General features: G+C 45.1%; 2 protein-coding genes across 2 annotated transcripts; one reads left to right on the top strand and one right to left on the bottom strand.

Annotated features, from left to right (window-relative positions):
* Window positions 1-569: 569 nt before the first annotated feature.
* Window positions 570-5,786, top strand: LOC136764486 (182 kDa tankyrase-1-binding protein). Its single transcript, XM_066718609.1, has 7 exons — window positions 570-1,492; window positions 1,669-1,826; window positions 2,294-2,711; window positions 4,239-4,377; window positions 4,494-4,726; window positions 4,821-4,930; window positions 5,093-5,786. The coding sequence occupies exons 1-7, from the start codon at window positions 1,133-1,135 to the stop codon at window positions 5,166-5,168; spliced, it is 1,494 nt and encodes a 497-aa protein (XP_066574706.1). The 5' UTR covers window positions 570-1,132; the 3' UTR covers window positions 5,169-5,786.
* Window positions 5,787-13,317: 7,531 nt separating this feature from the next.
* LOC136764485 (ferritin, middle subunit) lies at window positions 13,318-18,135 on the bottom strand. Its single transcript, XM_066718608.1, has 4 exons — window positions 17,805-18,135; window positions 16,097-16,243; window positions 14,062-14,187; window positions 13,318-13,950 (listed from the first exon to the last, which is right to left on the bottom strand). Exons 1-4 carry the CDS (start codon window positions 17,904-17,906, stop codon window positions 13,795-13,797), a joined length of 531 nt encoding a protein of 176 aa, XP_066574705.1. The 5' UTR covers window positions 17,907-18,135; the 3' UTR covers window positions 13,318-13,794.
* Window positions 18,136-18,407: the final 272 nt, after the last annotated feature.

The raw sequence follows: 18,407 nt of genomic DNA, 5'->3' as shown, positions 1-18,407 counted from the left end.
TTTTTCAGTGTACTTGTAATTTAGTCATTATGTCTCCTGTAAGATAGCATTGATACAACGTTTTATCATACTATTTGCTAGTACTCGTATTGTTAATTTTAATTTCCTCTATGCTCCCTTTCCCTTGGCCCTTGACTGTGACCTAACATCTTGTCTGTACTCAGCTTTTACAATCCAGGATGTAAGACCTCATATATTGTATACACTTGTGTAAATTGGAATTTGTAAAATGTATTATGCTTTGAATTGCACTGTATTATGTAAATTGGAATTCATAATATGTTTTATGCTTTGAACTGCACTGTATTTTTGCACTTTGTGTGGCACTTATATTTTGTAAGTTGCCCTGGATAAGGGCATCTGCTAAGAAATAAATATTAATAATAATAGAGGGCAACGTGGGGAAAGAAGGCTGAGAAGAGACAGAGGGATGAGAGACAAGTGTGTATGAAACCGGTCTGTCCACTTCACTTGTTAATCCTGTTAATCTGGATTCCCCCTTCTCTCTTTCCCTCCCTCTCTCAAATTCAAATTCAAAATTAGCTTTATTGGCATGACAAGTTCAAACAGGTATTGTCAAAGCATTGACAGACATAGTAAAGAGGGGAAATTGTCTCACTTCAGGGAACTGTAGTGTCACAAAAAATTTACAGAGAGGGTTAATGACAGGGATTGACTGGACACTACAGTACATTTACCCTAAACTGAGAGACACAGAGAGAGAAACAGATGGTTTAACTGTAGTTACAGAGATGAATTTGCAGGGAGGAGTGAAAGAGACAGGGAGGGGAAAGGGAGAGACAGAGAAGGGTGCGGGACAGGTTTGAACATTTCTGGAAAAGCAAGAGAGAGAGACGGGGAAGAAAATGACAAGAAATGGAAGACGTGAGGATAAGTGGGTGAAGGAGACAGAAAATAATTGACTGAAAAAGGGAAGCGGGAGAGTAAGAGAGAGAGGGTTACAGTAGAGTGAAGACTAACTGACTGACTGGACACTACAGTACATTAACACCCTCTGTGTCTCTCTGTGTCTATTTCTGTGTCTTTCTCGCTGCCTCTCTGTGTCTCTCCTCACTCTGTTTCTCTGTCCCTCTGTGGCTTTGTGTGTCTCTGTGTTTCACTGCGTCCCACTATGGACTCCTCCACTATTGACACTCACTTAGTGCTGCATTCTATGCTGAGCAGACTGACCCTGAGGGAGCCGCCCTGTATAGACAGATTGGACAGCAGGAGATGGGGACAGGGGGGGACGGTGTCCTCTGGGGACGTGGATTTGGAAAAGTCTGGGATTCCCAGGACACCCTGGGAGGACGGGGGAGGGGGGAGCGTGGTCGCGGAGCGCATCGAAGAGAGACTGAGGCAGAGCCGGGCTGGGGTCGCCACAGTGAGGGTCGGAGGGTGGAGGGGTCGCAGGCAGGGGGCGGGACTGGGGGAGCTGTTGGCCCAGTTTGAAAGGAAGGAGAAAAGACGAGAGGAAGAAGAAGAGGGAGAGGTAAGAGGGGAGAGGGAGGGTGGTTGAGGGTATGGTGTTTGTTTGTTGTTTGTGTGTGTGTGTGTCTGCATTTGTAACTGTGTATTTGTTTGTGTATCTTTTTCTCTGTCATTCTGTGTATATGTTTGTCTCTGTCTGTGTGTGTCAGTCACTTATGTTCCCATTTATTCTCACAGAAACCCTCCCCACCGAGCCGACGGCCACTCAGAGAACAGAAATCCAACGACTTCACCGCTGACATGGCGGAACCCCCCACTCACTCGCCAATGACGCGGCAGGTGAAACAGGCCACGCCCACTGAGGGCCCGCACAGGCCTCAGATTGCTCATGTCAGGTGCAGAATCTTGAGTTATTATGATGATGATGATGATGATTATTATTCTTATTATATTTCTTTATGATGTCTTTATTGTCTCAGGTGACTCAATATTCAATCAGACTGTAACAGGTAATATACAACGCAACATCAAATAATTGTTTTGTATAATATTGTACACTATTGTATAGTAAAGTATGTTTGGTTACTATAGTGCATTAAATTATTATACAATACAGTACACTAATATAGTACAGTACAATATAGTACAATGCAGTACACAATAGTATTGTAGTATAGTACAGTACAATATAATACAGAATTGCACAACACAGTCTAATATAGTACAGTACAATGCATTGTATAGTCCAGTTCAGTCTAGTACAGGTTAATATACATAGGACAGTGCAGTGTAGTATAGAGAGTAACTGACCCTCAATTCCCATAGCAGCTGGGTCAATAACAGTCTCTGTCATTATGAACAGGAGCCACAGCAAGTTTGACATCAAGCTTCCTTCAATGATCCTTGTTGACGAGATCCTGATCCAGTCAGAGACAAGAGGGAGGGCTTCACTGTCAAATGGACAGCACTCTCACCAATCAGAATCCCAAGTAGAGGACAGTGACAGCAAGGGTAGCCAATCGGACTTAAGCGGTGAACCGGTTGGCCAATGGCGAGGGGAAAGCAGTCAATTGGACTTTGCCATCAAGAAAAGAGGTGTGCCTGTCTCAGCTACAGACCTGGTCATCTCCAGTAGGATGAGGGATTGGGAAAACCTAGACCAATCACAGAACAGCACAGACGAGGTGTACCAGGCAGTGCACTGCTGTGTGCTCTCCGAGGACGACCAACCAGAGATGCCCACAGAGGAAGAACCACCCCTTGACTTCTCCTATCTGGAGGTGAGAATCACTGGAGGATTGTGGGAGCTGTAATTTCACTTGTAATAGGATATTATGTAGTTCAAAGAATTGGAATAGAGTGTCCAGTCAGTCAGTGTGTCTGTGCTGTACTGTATTAACCCTCTCTCTCTCAGTGCAGTGTTAATGTACTGTAGTGTCCAGTCAGTCAGTGTGTCTGTACTGTATTAACCCTCTCTCTCTCAGTGCAGTGTTAATGTACTGTAGTGTCCAGTCAGTCAGTGTGTCTGTGCTGTACTGTATTAACCCTCTCTCTCTCAGTGCAGTGTTAATGTACTGTAGTGTCCAGTCAGTCAGTGTGTCTGTACTGTATTAACCCTCTCTCTCTCAGTGCAGTGTTAATGTACTGTAGTGTCCAGTCAGTCAGTGTGTCTGTGCTGTACTGTATTAACCCTCTCTCTCTCAGTGCAGTGTTAATGTACTGTAGTGTCCAGTCAGTCAGTGTGTCTGTACTGTATTAACCCTCTCTCTCTCAGTGCAGTGTTAATGTACTGTAGTGTCCAGTCAGTCAGTGTGTCTGTACTGTATTAACCCTCTCTCTCTCAGTGCAGTGTTAATGTACTGTAGTGTCCAGTCAGTGTGTCTGTACTGTATTAACCCTCTCTCTCTCAGTGCAGTGTTAATGTACTGTAGTGTCCAGTCAGTGTGTCTGTGCTGTACTGTATTAACCCTCTCTCTCTCAGTGCAGTGTTAATGTACTGTAGTGTCCAGTCAGTGTGTCTGTGCTGTATTAACCCTCTCTCTCTCAGTGCAGTGTTAATGTACTGTAGTGTCCAGTCAGTCAGTGTGTCTGTGCTGTACTGTATTAACCCTCTCTCTCTGTGTCAGTATTATTCCAGTACAGTGTACATGACAGTGCCTGTCTGTGTAATTGACTTCAGACACACCAAACACAATTACCTACAGCAATAAGACACACCCGCTGTACCTCACATTACCTCTCTCTCTCTCTCTCTCTCTCTCTCTCTCTCTCTCTCTCTCTCTCTCTCTTGCTTTCTTTAGTATTATTATTATTATTATTATTTGTATTTCTTGGCAGACGCCCTTATCCAGGGCGACTTACAACATAAGTGCAAAACAAAGTGCAAAAATACAGTTAAGTAAAGGCATCAATCATTACAAATTCAATTTACATAAAACATAGCAATTCACTACTACTTACAACTTCCAATTTACACAGGCAAGTACAGTAAGTGAGGTCCTACATCCTGGACGGTAAAAGCTAAGTGCTGTCAAGATGTCAGGTCACAGTCAAGGGCTACGGGAAAGGGAGCAAGGAGGAAACAAGTCAAAAACACAAGAAGCATAATAACAATCTGTGAAGTGCTATCTGACGGGGGTAGAAAAGGACTAATATTACAAGTACTGTCTGAAAAGATGTGTAGTACTCCTTCTTCCACCCACCCCTTCCTTTATCAATCATTTTTTGTAATAACACAGTGGACAAATGTATAGTGGAGTGAGGTAAAGTGTAGTGCAACTATCTCTCTTTCTCTCTCTCTCTCTCAGGGTGTTCATGTTCTAGACAGTTCTGCCTGGGTGCGCCGGGCCCAACTGAACCGGAAGAGACAACACCGACCCAAAGAGAGGAGAGAAAGAGAGGCAGAAGATGAGGAGAAAGACTACTGGATGTACAGAGACTCCACAGGTAACAGGAAGAGAGAGAGGGAGAGTCAGTCAGTCAGTCATTCAGTCAATCAGTGTGTCAGTCATTAAAAACTCACAGTCTGCACTGTATTAACCCTCTCTCTTTCTGTCTCTCAGAGGCAGGGAGTGAGGGTGCATCCTCAGACCAGGAGAAAAGCCAAGAAAAGGGAACAGAAATAGAAGAGAGGAAGCAAGAGAAGACAGACGGCTACCACATCCCTCGCTCTCACCTTCACCCCACCTCCTCCTCTCCTCTCACTCTCTCCAGCCTGTTCTCTCGCTCCCCCTCTGACTCTATCAAGTTAGGGAGAGTGGGACTAAGAGCAGTGACTGACACTTCAACAAAGAAGGTGAGACTGTGTGTGTAAGTCAGTGTCAATGTACTGCAGTCTAGTAATTCACTGTGTCTGTGCTGTATTAACCCTCTCTCTCACTCTCTCACAGAGGAAGGTAAGTGAGCGCTGGTCTAAGGTGGACCTGACTGAAGACACGCCAGAGCTGGTGACATCATCATCGCGGGTCGCAATGTCCGTTTTCAAGACGAGAGATGACAAGTAAGAGAGAAAGAATAGGGAGGGAAGGTGGGAGGGAGAGAGAGAGATTGGAAATAATGTCTCTGTCCCAAAGTTTGCTGACAAATATGCTGCTCATGCACCCAACTATCTCAGCAGACCCAATGAATCAATTAGCTAACAAGGTGCTGTCTGTGTTCACAGGGCCCAGGCCACTGCACCCAACTGGATTCAGGCACTGAGGACAAAGAGAAAGACGACTGTCCCCCAGAAACCCTGAGACAATGACACTGATACTGTACTGTAACTATATTTCACTGTGGTAACACAAATTTACTGATACCCCCTATTGTAACAGCACTGTTCTACTGTACTGTTACTACAGACCCCTATTGTGACAGCAGTATTCTACTGTACTGTTACTACAGCCCCCTATTGTAACAGCACTATTCTGCTGTACTGTTACTACAGCTCCCTATTGTAACAGCACTATTCTACTGCACTGTTACTACAGCCCCCTATTGTAACAGCACTATTGTACTGCACTGTTACTACAGCCCCCTATTGTACCAGCACTATTCTACTGCACTGTTACTACAGCCCCCTATTGTACCAGCACTATTCTACTGCACTGTTACTACAGCCCCCTATTGTAACAGTACTATTCTACTGCACTGTTACTACAGCCCCCTATTGTAACAGCACTATTCTACTGCACTGTTACTACAGACCCTATTGTAACAGCACTATTCTACTGCACTGTTACTACAGCCCCCTATTGTAACAGCACTATTCTATTAGGTATATTATATGTGTTATATATATGTCATAACATGTTTTTTAATTGTCATTTAAACATTTATGTTGGATGTAAATAAAATATGGTTTTATGCTGCAATGTGTTTTAATTTACATCTGTGCAGAGCCCTGAGCTGCAGCCCCTATAGAACTTAAACTTATTTTCTTGTTGCCATTGCTTTGAATGATGGGTAGTTTTGCATACTTGTTAGTAAAACATTGCCTGATTCCTATTTGAATGCATATCCAGTAAACAGCCTGACCCAAGAGCAACTACAGATGACACATGACAGATTATGTTATGTCAGAAACATGACAGAATTAATTTAAATCAGTGTAATTATCATATGTCTTACAATTGTTACAATATATCACATACAATTATCAATTTATACAGCTGCCCTTAAATCATAGGCATTGACTTTGTGTACTCCAGCGCTCAAGTACCCACCAAAACAAAAATAGTGGATTTCACGTTTACATGTTATAAAAGTAATCATCTCTGTTTTGTTAAAAACTGCCCTGATATTAAGCTTTTATAATGGCGCCACTTGGTGGCTGTCCATGTCCATGTCGCCAATGGATGTACATCAAAAATAATTCTTCATCATGTCACAAGGAGTCCTGGCTTCAGATTTGAGATCAAGAGCATTTGACACAAATGAAAAAAAAAACTGGAAGCACCATGGTTAGAGTTGGGCAGTAAGAGATTTTTAGGCAGAGGACTGAACAGTGAGCAGTGATTGAAACTTCACAGCGACATCCTTTTGAATATTAATAGACAGAAAAATCATGTCCCAGTGATGATGTCATTTCATTTTTAAAAGCTGAAGGTAATGAAAACATGTGCATTGTGAGCACCGCTCACGTATTGAAGTCATCCTCACTGTGCCGTCATCCTGCGCTCCCGAACACTGAAATGCAACTTATTAGGAATATATCAAGTTCTGTAATAATTATACAATAGTTAAGATATCAATATGATTTCTTCCTCCCACCCCCAGACACTAGCCATTAAAACTAACAAAAAAAGCACCCAAATGGCAGCACCTATGGTTTAAGACAGCAGGTCGGGAGGAGCTATTTAATGTTTAATTTGTATTTTTTAATAAAATGCAAAATATTAAGACACTTTTGAGTTACAGAAAAGGACATCTATGATACCCTATTCCTCTCTGCCCTGAGCAGACCCATGAGGTCTGTTTCTTGAGCAGCTGGGTGAGTCTTCAGCTGTCTTCCTCCTCTGTCTTCTCCTGCTGTCTTTGTTCAGTTGGATACTTTTTAAGGGTTTAACCTGAAAAATCAAATGTGAACACACCTGCAGCAGGAGCTCAGAACATGATCAGAGCGTGTGTTACCAGCGGCCCCTCAGACGAGCTGTTCGGCCGATTGTAACTATTTACTGTATTCTGTAACACTTTGAAAAATGTTTCAGGGAGGGAGCGAGGGAGTCAGGGGAGGGAGGGAGGGAAGGCAGGAAGGCAGCATTGTGGGATGCAGCCATGAAGTTATGAAGAGCAGAGAGGAGATGGGACAGATAATAAATCATACTGTACTGTACATTTATTTTTTCACTTTTCATTTTAGATTTTTAAACAGGTATAATATCCCCTCTCCCTGCTCCTCCCGCCCTGCTGTCTCTCAGAGAGGCTGTAGGAACGCTGGGTCCCTCAAAAGCTCTGGATACGTCTCACTTTGAAGAGAGCAGACACTGGTTACAGGCAACACAGACTGTGAGGCAGGCAGGCAGGCAGGCAGGCAGAGTGTCAGTCAGTCAGGGTGTCTGGCAGACAGTACATCTAAAATAACAGACACAGTACAGTAGATGTGTAGAGGCACACACAGTGCAGATACAGATACATAGACACAGATACATAGATGCTCTGCTGCAGCCCCTGCTGTGTGGGTGAGAGCAGGACCAGGTCATCAGCGTACAGCAGTAGTTTGAAAGTGGCCTGGGTCTGAGGACTGCTCCAGCACTGAAGCCAGCTCATTAATATAGTCATTAAAGAGCGTAGGACTCACACTCCACGACCCTGGTGGAAGAACTGTCCTTTTGTGGCCGACCTTCACACTGCACTGGTTTTCCTGGTACATGTTTTTGATGATGTCATAGGTGGGAAAACCTACCACTCTCCAGCAGTCTGAGGAACAGTCCGGGGTGCCAGATGGAGTCGAAGGCTTTTTTGAAGTTGACGAAGCAAGCAAAGACTTTCCCTTTGTTGGTGCCGTGTACATGCTTGTTGAGGAGGCTGTGCAGAGTGTAGATGTGGTCGGTGGTGCGGTGATTGGGAAGAAAGCCGATCTGGCCTCTGTTCAGCACACTGTGCTCTGACAGGAAGCTCAGGATTCTGCTGTTCAGGATTCTGCAGAAAACCTTCCCCATGCTGCCGCTCACACAGATCCCTCTGTAGTGCGCTGGAGCAGCCGCAGCTTCAAAACAACAAACGAGCATTGTGTGAAAAAGACGTGCGTTTCAATCAGAGACAGAGCTCACTGCACTGTCAGGGGGCGTGAATCGCCCTTGAGTCATGTCATGAAGGATCTTATTAATTTCATGCTAGATATACAACAGAAATATAATATTTTAAAGATTGACAGTTCAACAATAAAAGAATATGCATATTTAGTGATGTACATATACACTCACCTAAAGGATTATTAGGAACACCTGTTCAATTTCTCATTAATGCAATTATCTAACCAACCAATCACATGGCAGTTGCTTCAATGCATTTAGGGGTGTGGTCCTGGTCAAGACAATCTCCTGAACTCCAAACTGAATGTCTGAATGGGAAAGAAAGGTGATTTAAGCAATTTTGAGCGTGGCATGGTTGTTGGTGCCAGACGGGCCGCTCTGAGTATTTCACAATCTGCTCAGTTACTGGGATTTTCACGCACAACCATTTCTAGGGTTTACAAAGAATGGTGTGAAAAGGGAAAAAGAGGCTACAATTTGCACAAGCTCACCAAAATTGGACAGTTGAAGACTGGAAAAATGTTGCCTGGTCTGATGAGTCTCGATTTCTGTTGAGACATTCAGATGGTAGAGTCAGAATTTGGCGTAAACAGAATGAGAACATGGATCCATCATGCCTTGTTACCACTGTGCAGGCTGGTGGTGGTGGTGTAATGGTGTGGGGGATGTTTTCTTGGCACACTTTAGGCCCCTTAGTGCCAATTGGGCATCGTTTAAATGCCACGGCCTACCTGAGCATTGTTTCTGACCATGTCCATCCCTTTATGACCACCATGTACCCATCCTCTGATGGCTACTTCCAGCAGGATAATGCACCATGTCACAAAGGTCGAATCATTTCAAATTGGTTTCTTGAACATGACAATGAGTTCACTGTACTAAACTGGCCCCCACAGTCACCAGATCTCAACCCAATAGAGCATCTTTGGGATGTGGTGGAATGGGAGCTTCGTGCCCTGGATGTGCATCCCACAAATCTCCATCAACTGCAAGATGCTATCCTATCAATATGGGCCAACATTTCTAAAGAATGCTTTCAGCACCTTGTTGAATCAATGCCACGTAGAATTAAGGCAGTTCTGAAGGCGAAAGGGGGTCAAGAAATTATCAGTCTATAATTTTAATGGTAGGTGTATTTTAACAGTGAGAGACAGAATAACAACAAAAAAATCCAGAAAAACGCATTTCAAAAAAGTTATAAATTGATTTGCATGTTAATGAGGGAAATAAGTATTTGACTCCTTCGACTTAGTACTTGGTGGCAAAACCCTTTTTGGCAATTACAGAGGTCAGATGTTTCTTGTAGTTGGCCACCAGGTTTGCACACATCTCAGGAGGGATTTTGTCCCACTCCTCTTTGCAGATCCTCTCCAAGTAATAAGTAAGGTTTCAAGGCTGACGTTTGGCAACTCGAACCTTCAGCTCCCTCCACAGATTTTCTATGGGATTAAGGTCTGGAGACTGGCTAGGCCACTCCAGGACCTTAATGTGCTTCTTCTTGAGCCACTCCTTTGTTGCCTTGGCTGTGTGTTTTGGGTCAGTCATGCTGGAATACCCATCCACGACCCATTTTCAATGCCCTAGCTGAGGGAAGGAGGTTCTCACCCAAGATTTGACGGTACATGGCCCCGTCCATTGTCCCTTTGATGCGGTGCAGTTGTCCTGTCCCCTTAGCAGAAAAACACCCCCAAAGCATAATGTTTCCACCTCCATGTTTGACGGTGGGGATGGTGTTCTTGGGGTCATTCCTCCTCCTCCAAACACGGCGAGTTGAGTTGATGCCAAAGAGCTCGATTTTGGTCTCATCTGACCACAACAATTTCACCCAGTTCTCCTCTGAATCATTCAGATGTTCATTGGCAAACTTCAGACGGGCCTGTACATGTGCTTTCTTGAGCAGGGTGACCTTGCGGGCGCTGCAGGATTTCAGTCCTTCACGGCGTAGTGTGTTACCAATTGTTTTCTTGGTGACTACGGTCCCAGCTGCCTTGAGATCATTAACAAGATCCTCCCGTGTAGTTCTGGGCTGATTCCTCACCGTTCTCATGATCATTGAAACTCCACGAGGTGAGATCTTGCATGGAGCCCCAGACCGAGGGAGACTGACAGTTATTTTGTGTTTCTTCCATTTGCTAATAATCGCACCAACTGTTGTCACCTTCTCACCAAGCTGCTTGGCGATGGTCTTGTAGCCCATTCCAGCCTTGTGTAGGTCTACAATCTTGTCCCTGACATCCCTGGACAGCTCTTTGGTCTTGGCCATGGTGGAGAGTTTGAAATCTGATTGATTGATTGCTTCTGTGGACAGGTGTCTTTTATACAGGTAACGAGCTGAGATTAGGAGCAGTCCCTTTAAGAGAGTGCTCCTAATCTCAGCTCGTTACCTGTATAAAAGACACCTGGGAGCCAGAAATCTTGCTGATTGATAGGGGATCAAATACTTATTTCACTCATTAACATGCAAATCAGTTTATAACTTTTTTGAAATGCATTTTTCTGGATTTTTCTGGATTTTTTTGTTGTTATTCTGTCTCTCACTGTTAAAATACACCTACCATTAAAATTATAGACTGATCATTTCTTTGTCAGTGGGCAAACATACAAAATCAGCAGGGGATCAAATACTTTTTTCCCTCACTGTACATACAAAATATTGTACATGTGTATTTCTCTGAATGCACCGGTTTAATGCAGATTCGAAACCAGTGTATATATAATATTGTACACACACAAACAAAATCTGTTGTCATTAATTTGATTGGAATGTGAGTATTTAACCCTAGTCTTTGTTCTCCTCCCTCGACTCTCTCTGTCCTCTCACGTCTCGTCCTGCCCGTCCCTCCCCTCCTCAGCCTTGGCTCTCTGCTGTTCTCCGTTCAACCCGAACTAGTCTGCGTGCTGCCAAACAGAAGTGGAAAAGAACCAAACTCCCTGCTGCCCTCAACCTCTATCGCTCTCTACTGTCCACATTCTCCTCCTCACTAACCTCAGCCAAGAAGTCTTACTTCCAATCACTCTTCGAATCCACTGTCAACAACCCCCGCAAACTTTACTCCACCTTCTCCTCCCTCCTTGCCCCCCCTCCCCCTCCTCCTCCCTCGTCTCTCACTGCTGATGATTTCGCCTCCTTCTTCTCCTCCAAGATTGCAGACATCCGCAGGCTCTTCAATACTCCACCCTCCTCTCCCATCACACCGAAACCTCCCAACAATCAAGCTTCCTTTTCTTCATTCTCACCCATCTCAGATGCTGAAGTTTCTGCTCTCCTCCTACATCACAAACCTACAACGTGTACCCTGGACCCTCTCCCTTCTCACCTCTTCCAAGCGACCGCTCCTGATCTTCTCCCCTTCATCTCCTCCCTCCTGAACTCCTCACTCCTCTCTGGCTGTTTCCCCTCTGCATTTAAACAAGCTGCTGTCATCCCACTGCTCAAGAAACCAACCCTTGACACCTCCTCTCCTCAGAACTACCGCCCTGTCTCCCTACTTACCTTCCTCTCTCCTCTCGAGCGTGCGGTCCACTGTCAGCTCTCTGACTTTCTGTCCCAACACTCACTCCTTGATCCTCTGCACTGGACCTACCAAGTAACATGGAGAGGTTCCTCATCCAACCCCCAACCTCTCCTCACAGGCGTTCCCCAAGGCTCCGTCCTGGGCCCCCTCCTGTTCTCTATCTACACTCGCTCCCTGGGCCCCCTCATCGCATCCCATGGCTTCTCCTACCACTTCTATGCTGATGATGCCCAGATCTTACTTAGCTTTTCCCTCTTCTGACCCTCTCATCCCCTCTCGCATCTCTTCCTGTTAGTCTGCTATCTCCGCCTGGATGGACTCGCACCACCTCAAGCTCAACCTCTCCAAATCGGATCTCCTCTTTTCCCCCCCACTCTTCTTCACCTTCTGCTGACCTCCCCATCTCTCTCAGTCCCCTTGGAATCTGCGACACTTTCTCCTGCTTCCGCTAAGAACCTAGGAGTCACCCCTGATACTGCGATCTCCTAAACCCAGCACATCACCATGCTGACACGCACCTGTAGATTCTTCCTGAGCAACATACGCCGGATCCGTCCCTTCCTCACCGACTACTCAACTCAGCTGCTCGTCCAGTCACTGGTCCTCTTCCGCCTGGACTACTGCAACTCCCTCCTGGCCGGCCTGCCTGCATCCACTACCCGCCGCTCCAGCTCATCCAGAACTCTGCGGCTCATCTGGTATTCTCTCTGCCCTGAATCGCACACGCTACTCCACTATTCTGCTCCCTCCACTGGCTCCCGATAGCAGCACGCATTCAGTTCAAGACATTGACCCTCACCTACCACTGTCTCGACCAGATTGCACCAAGCTACCTTCAGACACTCGTCTCTCTATACATCCCCTCCAGACCACTGCGCTCTTCCGGTGCCAGAAGACAAACTCCGCCTCCTCTCCACTTTCCCTCCTCCAGAGCCGCTCCTTCTCATCCCTGGCCCGTAAGTGGTGGAACGACCTTCCCACTGCACTTACTTAAAACACATCTTTTCAGAAAGTACACTGGTAAAGAAAGATTTTTTGAACTTGTAAATAGTAAAGTACTTTCTACAAAATACTCTTGCTACTTCAGAAGCACATGTAGTTCAGTGTGCTACTTGGCATTTCTTCGTAGGCCAACAAGATAACTTAAATTATTAAATCAACCATGAAATTAGCCATTTCTCAGAAATAAGTCCACGTTTGGATGAGTAACTGGGCAAACATCCTTCAGTACAAAAAGCTTAAATCTAGTATAGCAGGATCTGCGGGCCTGGTACTGCAGGCACACATCATAGAGCAGGATCCCTAACCTTAGAATTCTACAGCACTGTAGAAACTGCACAGCTTGACTTATATTTACCGTTATATATTATAGTTCACACCACATTAATCTGTATGCCATTATATATAAACTATTGCACTACTTATCTTTAAAGCTTTGCACCACACCACCTACATACCACGATCTTACATCATACCATTCCTACTACAGCCATTATAAACCAAGTCACCCCACACATTCATTATAGTTATATATGCATTGAGTTCTAGCACCCTGCAAAACATGATCTCCCACCACCCCAACCCCTTATAAACACTGCACCAGAAGACATCCGATGAATCAGGAGACATCAAACCAGTCTGCTTCAAAGGATTAGTTTATTCATTTGGTACAGACAGTCTCCCAAACTCTGCCAGGAAAACAAGGAACAGCAAGAGAGAGAGCAAGACTGACAAGAGCCCCAGACTGAGAAAGAAAAATAGTGTTAAGGAGTCCAGCATGTTTCTGTGCCGTGTTGCAGTGTGTGGCTCCTCCCATTCCATTTGAGGGTGTGTCAGTGTGCCTCATTTATTGGTTTTACCAATTGCCTGCAAGTGCATGCGTCCCTTTTTTGCTTTCCATTTACGAGTTACCATGGTTAGTCTGTGTCAGTTATCTTCAATCTGTGCGTTTGAGTACTAGCAGCACTGAATTTCACCCACCCCATCTGTATGAATGCATAATCATTCCCTCACACACAATTACAAACTACACAAGAACAGGGCTGCAACTCGGGGAGAAGAGGCTGGGGAGCATCAGGCTCTCTGGAGGCCCTGGGCAGATCCCCAGGCTGCGTTTAGCTGCTGCCCCCCAGTGTGTGCTTGTCGAACAGGTACTCTGCCAGCCCGTTGCTGGGGGCACCCATGCGGGTCAGGTTGGTCACATGATCACCAAGCTTCTTGATGGCCTCCACCTGCTCGTTCAGGTAATGGGTCTCCAGGAAGTCACACATCTGAGGAGGGGGGGTGGGAAGAAAGAGACGAGTTAGTCACAGGAGTACATCAACCCTGGTTGACTCAGGGTGGGAAGAGGAGTGGGGGTGTTGGTTCACACTGGCACTCACATGAGGGTCGGTCTTCTCAGAGGCCAACTTGTGCAGGTCAAGCAGGGCCTGGTTGACCTTCTTCTCCAGCTGCAGGGCACTCTGCATGGCCTCCAGCCCACTGCCCCACTCGTCCCGCTCAGGCTTCTGCAGAGGGAAAACAAGCAGGTCAATACAGACACTACATCCAGGGAATAAAATTAGCACCTGCTAAATGTGGGTAGATTTAGCCCGTGGCGGGTAAATCTGTCAATCTTACCAGCCACTTTGGCAGGTATCCAACAATTTCTCCTAGTGTATTGGTCAATAGGTTTCAAAACACAAAATTCATTCGTTGACGTTGTAGTGTTGGCATCTTCATTGATTTGGATCAAAGGGTCTTCAAATTATTATTGTTGCATCGACAAAGTTCATACATGCACGATCGGTAGAATTCTGCAGGTCTGCGGAAATCTGCACTACAACGCGCCCCATGGCTTCCTTACAGAGCACATACATGAATATGTGCAGTGCAATTAAACTACCACAAATCTACAGCAGTTATGTTAACCCAGCTAAAAGCCAAACACCCTTCTGCAAAACTAGCAATGACAAAAGGAAAGGGGAGCAACAAACATATGAACACACACACTGCTGGCTATTGCTCTTTATGCTGGATTTGCAGGAACTCGAACGCACGGTTATGTTTCCAAACGCAGAGCAGCAGTCCGAGTGTGGTATGGAGAGTCAATCATTTTGTCAAGTAGACTGTATAAATTAGCTAGACAGATGGGTCTTACACATTTTGTATTTCGCTGTTGTGACCGGAAAATATTGCCACAAGGACACTAATGTCAACACATTTTCATTTCAGCTCACATCGTTAAACTGGCAACTGAATGAAAGTATAAAAATTGAACAAAACATATTGGTCGGTCAGTTACAGATGTAATGGCAAAATATTAATTTTATAAACAAAGTCACAATCTTTATAGTTAGTTTGAAATTGTGATCATGTCGGCAACAATAATAATACGAGAGTTGACAGGTCTGCCGTTATTATGCCATTTCCGGATATTTAACAAAGCTGTTGTCAGATAACTATTCATCGAATACATCGTACTCATTTATGGGGAAACTATTTGCGATAGAGACATGCATTTTTTGCAGCATAGCGGAAATTCTGCTGAAGAGAAACGTGCGGTTTGTTTGCATTGTGTCTTTGCTGGCGTGCGGTATTGACCAATGGAAAGGACATTACCATCAGTTATCATCCCTATAGATTATATTTTTCACCCAATCCAAAGCCCTGGCACTCTCAACTGATAAAGCAGGTGTCAGGTTATGCACTGCTGCGAGAGCAGTGGTCAGAGTGCAGATGAGAGAGAGAGAAACAAGCACTTTTATATTAGAGCTTATAAACAATGACTTAATGACATTAGTTTTAATGACCTTAAGAAAATACTTTGAAAATGAAATTACTTTTAATGACGCACAGAAACCCAGAGAAGGGAGTAGGACTGAAGAGGAGTCGAGCGACAATGTGTCACCATAGAACACCCCTTCTCTTAGTTTGGGGAGTTTATACAGATCTCCATTAGCTGCCATGTTATTTCATAAGCGATCGATTAATTTGAAAACGATGCTCCCACACACCGTCTCTAAAAGCAAGTGTTAGAATTCAATAGAATGCAATGTTTTGGTCAAAGACCTTATAACACTTGCAAGTAGAAAGTGTGTGGGAGCATGTTTTTCTATCTAGATCCTTTCCCCCTCATATGCACCCGTCTAAGAGGCTGTACAGCTGTGGGATTAGCTTTTGTTATTGTGATGGATTAACTACATGAATAAAATGTCTTGTTTTAACATGTTCACAACACAACACATTTATACACCCGCATTTGATGTTTGCCTTTGGCTGGTAAGTTTATTCCTTCTACCAGACACTGGCTAGTGGCCAAATTTTTTTTTAAAAATTTATCCCCCGAGTAGAGCACATCAGCACTGACTGGATATGGTTTATGTAAAGTAGACTTGACACTGAACACCAGTGGGGACACACACAGACCACACACACCTTGATGTCCTGCAGCACCACTCGGCCCCCCCTCTTGTTCTGGAAGGAGAGCAGCTTCTCCGCATGCTCCCTCTCCTCCTTGCTGTTCTCCTTGAAGAAGTGGGAGAACCCGTGCAGGGCCACATCATCCCGGGCAAAATAGTGAGCCTGGGGACAGAGAGAGAGAGGGTCAATACAGTACATCAATGACAATACAGGAGAGATGGGTTAATACTCCTGCAGGGAGTTCGACTACACAAACTAATGTAGTAAGCGATACATTTATAAAGAGCTTTAACCCTTTGAGCAGCAAGAATGCATGTTCTAAGCGAGGTGGTCCTCAGAGAGGATTTATGTACTGTACGTTATGAAAATGTATGTCATACAAAAATTCATGCAGGAGTTTCATGAGCATAGGTGAATCTCCAATGGTTTTCCGGTCCTGCCAATAGGGAGGCTTATTTTTAAGTCTATTGAGAACAAGTCAACTCAATGTATACCGGTGCGGTGTTCCCAGCGATTCAAAATGTATAGCCTAGAACTGGTAACAATTAAATCTACGTTTTTAACGCATTTAAAGGTCTAAAAGTTTGGATATCTGTGAAGACAGATTTCAGCAGAAGGGTGCAGTACAAAACAAACTGAAACAATGTACATCAAAACCGACAGATCTGTCCAACTGCCTGCATATCAGTCAGTCTTTATGTGCAACTAGGTCATGCGTCACATGTAGTCGTTTTCATTTAAATACCTTGTTTTGCTACCTGGCGGACATAGTTACTGCATAGTGAACCAACAGGACACCGATTTGACGTGCACTGCTCAGCGTTAGAAACTCGTACAGGTCCCATTGCCCTCAGTGTGCGCTCATGGAGAGCCGCTTGTGTGGGTTTCATTATATACGCGAGCCTGTACAAATCCAGGCACATTTCACTTCTCGCAATTCAAGGTCATTGTAAGACGGATGTGCACTAGTGTGCATTTCAGCAAAAGCACGATGGCAGCCCATTGTTGGACGTGGGACTCAACTGCGACAAAGGCCACGCAGTCCAGGCCTGTAATCAGGCTCCGAGATTAGATCAGCCGGTATCGCAAGGCGCTGTGTGACGGAGACCCGTTTCATGGTCACCTGCCGCCTTTAACTGCGCAGTTTAATGCCGTTTGGATTTAATACGAGCAGCTTAACTTCGGTAGCTGCTGTAACTTGCGATATGTGGCCAGAGCGGCAGAAGTCGTACGTTACTCTACAGATCATCCATTACAAAGACTGATCTCGGCTGGTTTTAGGACGATAACGGAGCTTCACACTCAGCCACGGGGTTGTAAAACGGACACGATGTAGACGGTTAACGGTTAGTATAGTTTTACTGGTCAAGCGATAAATGGTAAAACGTCGAGGGTTTCTATGCAAAGCAAAAGCTTACAAACAGCAGTACAAGCGACTTGTGCGCTTCAAGCGGATGAACCTCCCTTCACTCCCAGGCGCTGCGTAGCCTACTGGTCCCGTTCGTGTCGCGCATATTTCCGCAGATCTGCGCCGCTCCGCCAATGGGAGCGGAGCAACTGAGCAGTTTGTGCAGATCTGCGCTACACGAACAATATTGTAGAGGCTCATTTTACGGACAACTGCACTAAACAATTCAAACCACGACAATTATTCACACAGTAATACCGACCCACTACTAACAGGAATAACTGAACGAACACCAGCCGTCGCGTCTGATCTTACCATGGACAGGTAGGTGTAGGAGGCGTAGAGCTCCATGTTCGCCATGCGATTGATGGCGGCCTCGCAGTCGCGGTGGTAGTTCTGGCGGATCTGAGACTCCATTTCGAGCGATGGGTTTTAGTTTTGGTCGGAGGGAACGGAATAAAGTTTCAGCAACAACAACAAAATATATAGATCAGTACAAAAATAAAACTTCGGTTTTAAATATACAATAGTAAAGCTAAAATGCGTTTTAGATCAAGAATGAGGTCGAAAGACGAAAGGCTCCGTTCAATCACTGTTGAAGCAAGAACTCTTCTCGACTTCTTCCGAGGATCTGTACGGGCAGAGACCCGAGTCGGCCTTTTATAGAGGCACTCGCGAAAGCAGGGCGGGGTGGTAACAACCAATCGGAGGCGGGGAAGGCGGGGGCGGGGCGGGGCTTGGGTGGCATGATGGAGTGGTGCTGGCCAATGGTGGTGGAGAGGAAGGGGGCGGGGACAGACGTCATCGCGTATTTACGGAAGAGCTGCCACGGTTTAAAGTTCTCTCGGCAGGATTGTTCGAGAAAATATTTTTACCAAAGTTCGCACAAGGTTTTTCTTTCTTTCTTTCTTTCTTTCT

The sequence above is a fragment of the Amia ocellicauda genome, chromosome 12 (assembly GCF_036373705.1).
Source record: "Amia ocellicauda isolate fAmiCal2 chromosome 12, fAmiCal2.hap1, whole genome shotgun sequence".
NCBI lineage: Eukaryota > Metazoa > Chordata > Actinopteri > Amiiformes > Amiidae > Amia > Amia ocellicauda.
Note: the sequence above shows the minus strand (reverse complement) of the source record. Positions and strands in the feature narration are given on the sequence as shown.

Coding starts and splice junctions, on each gene's coding strand:
- LOC136764486 (XM_066718609.1), top strand. CDS start 1,133: ATGGACTCCTCCACTATTGACACTCACTTAGTGCTGCATTCTATGCTG. Junction 1,493..1,668: donor AGGAAGAAGAAGAGGGAGAG/GTAAGAGGGGAG, acceptor TTATTCTCACAG/AAACCCTCCCCACCGAGCCG. Junction 2,712..4,238: donor TTGACTTCTCCTATCTGGAG/GTGAGAATCACT, acceptor TCTCTCTCTCAG/GGTGTTCATGTTCTAGACAG.
- LOC136764485 (XM_066718608.1), bottom strand. CDS start 17,906: ATGGAGTCTCAGATCCGCCAGAACTACCACCGCGACTGCGAGGCCGCC. Junction 16,244..17,804: donor CCTACACCTACCTGTCCATG/GTAAGATCAGAC, acceptor CTCTGTCCCCAG/GCTCACTATTTTGCCCGGGA. Junction 13,951..14,061: donor CTGAGAAGACCGACCCTCAT/GTGAGTGCCAGT, acceptor CCCCCTCCTCAG/ATGTGTGACTTCCTGGAGAC.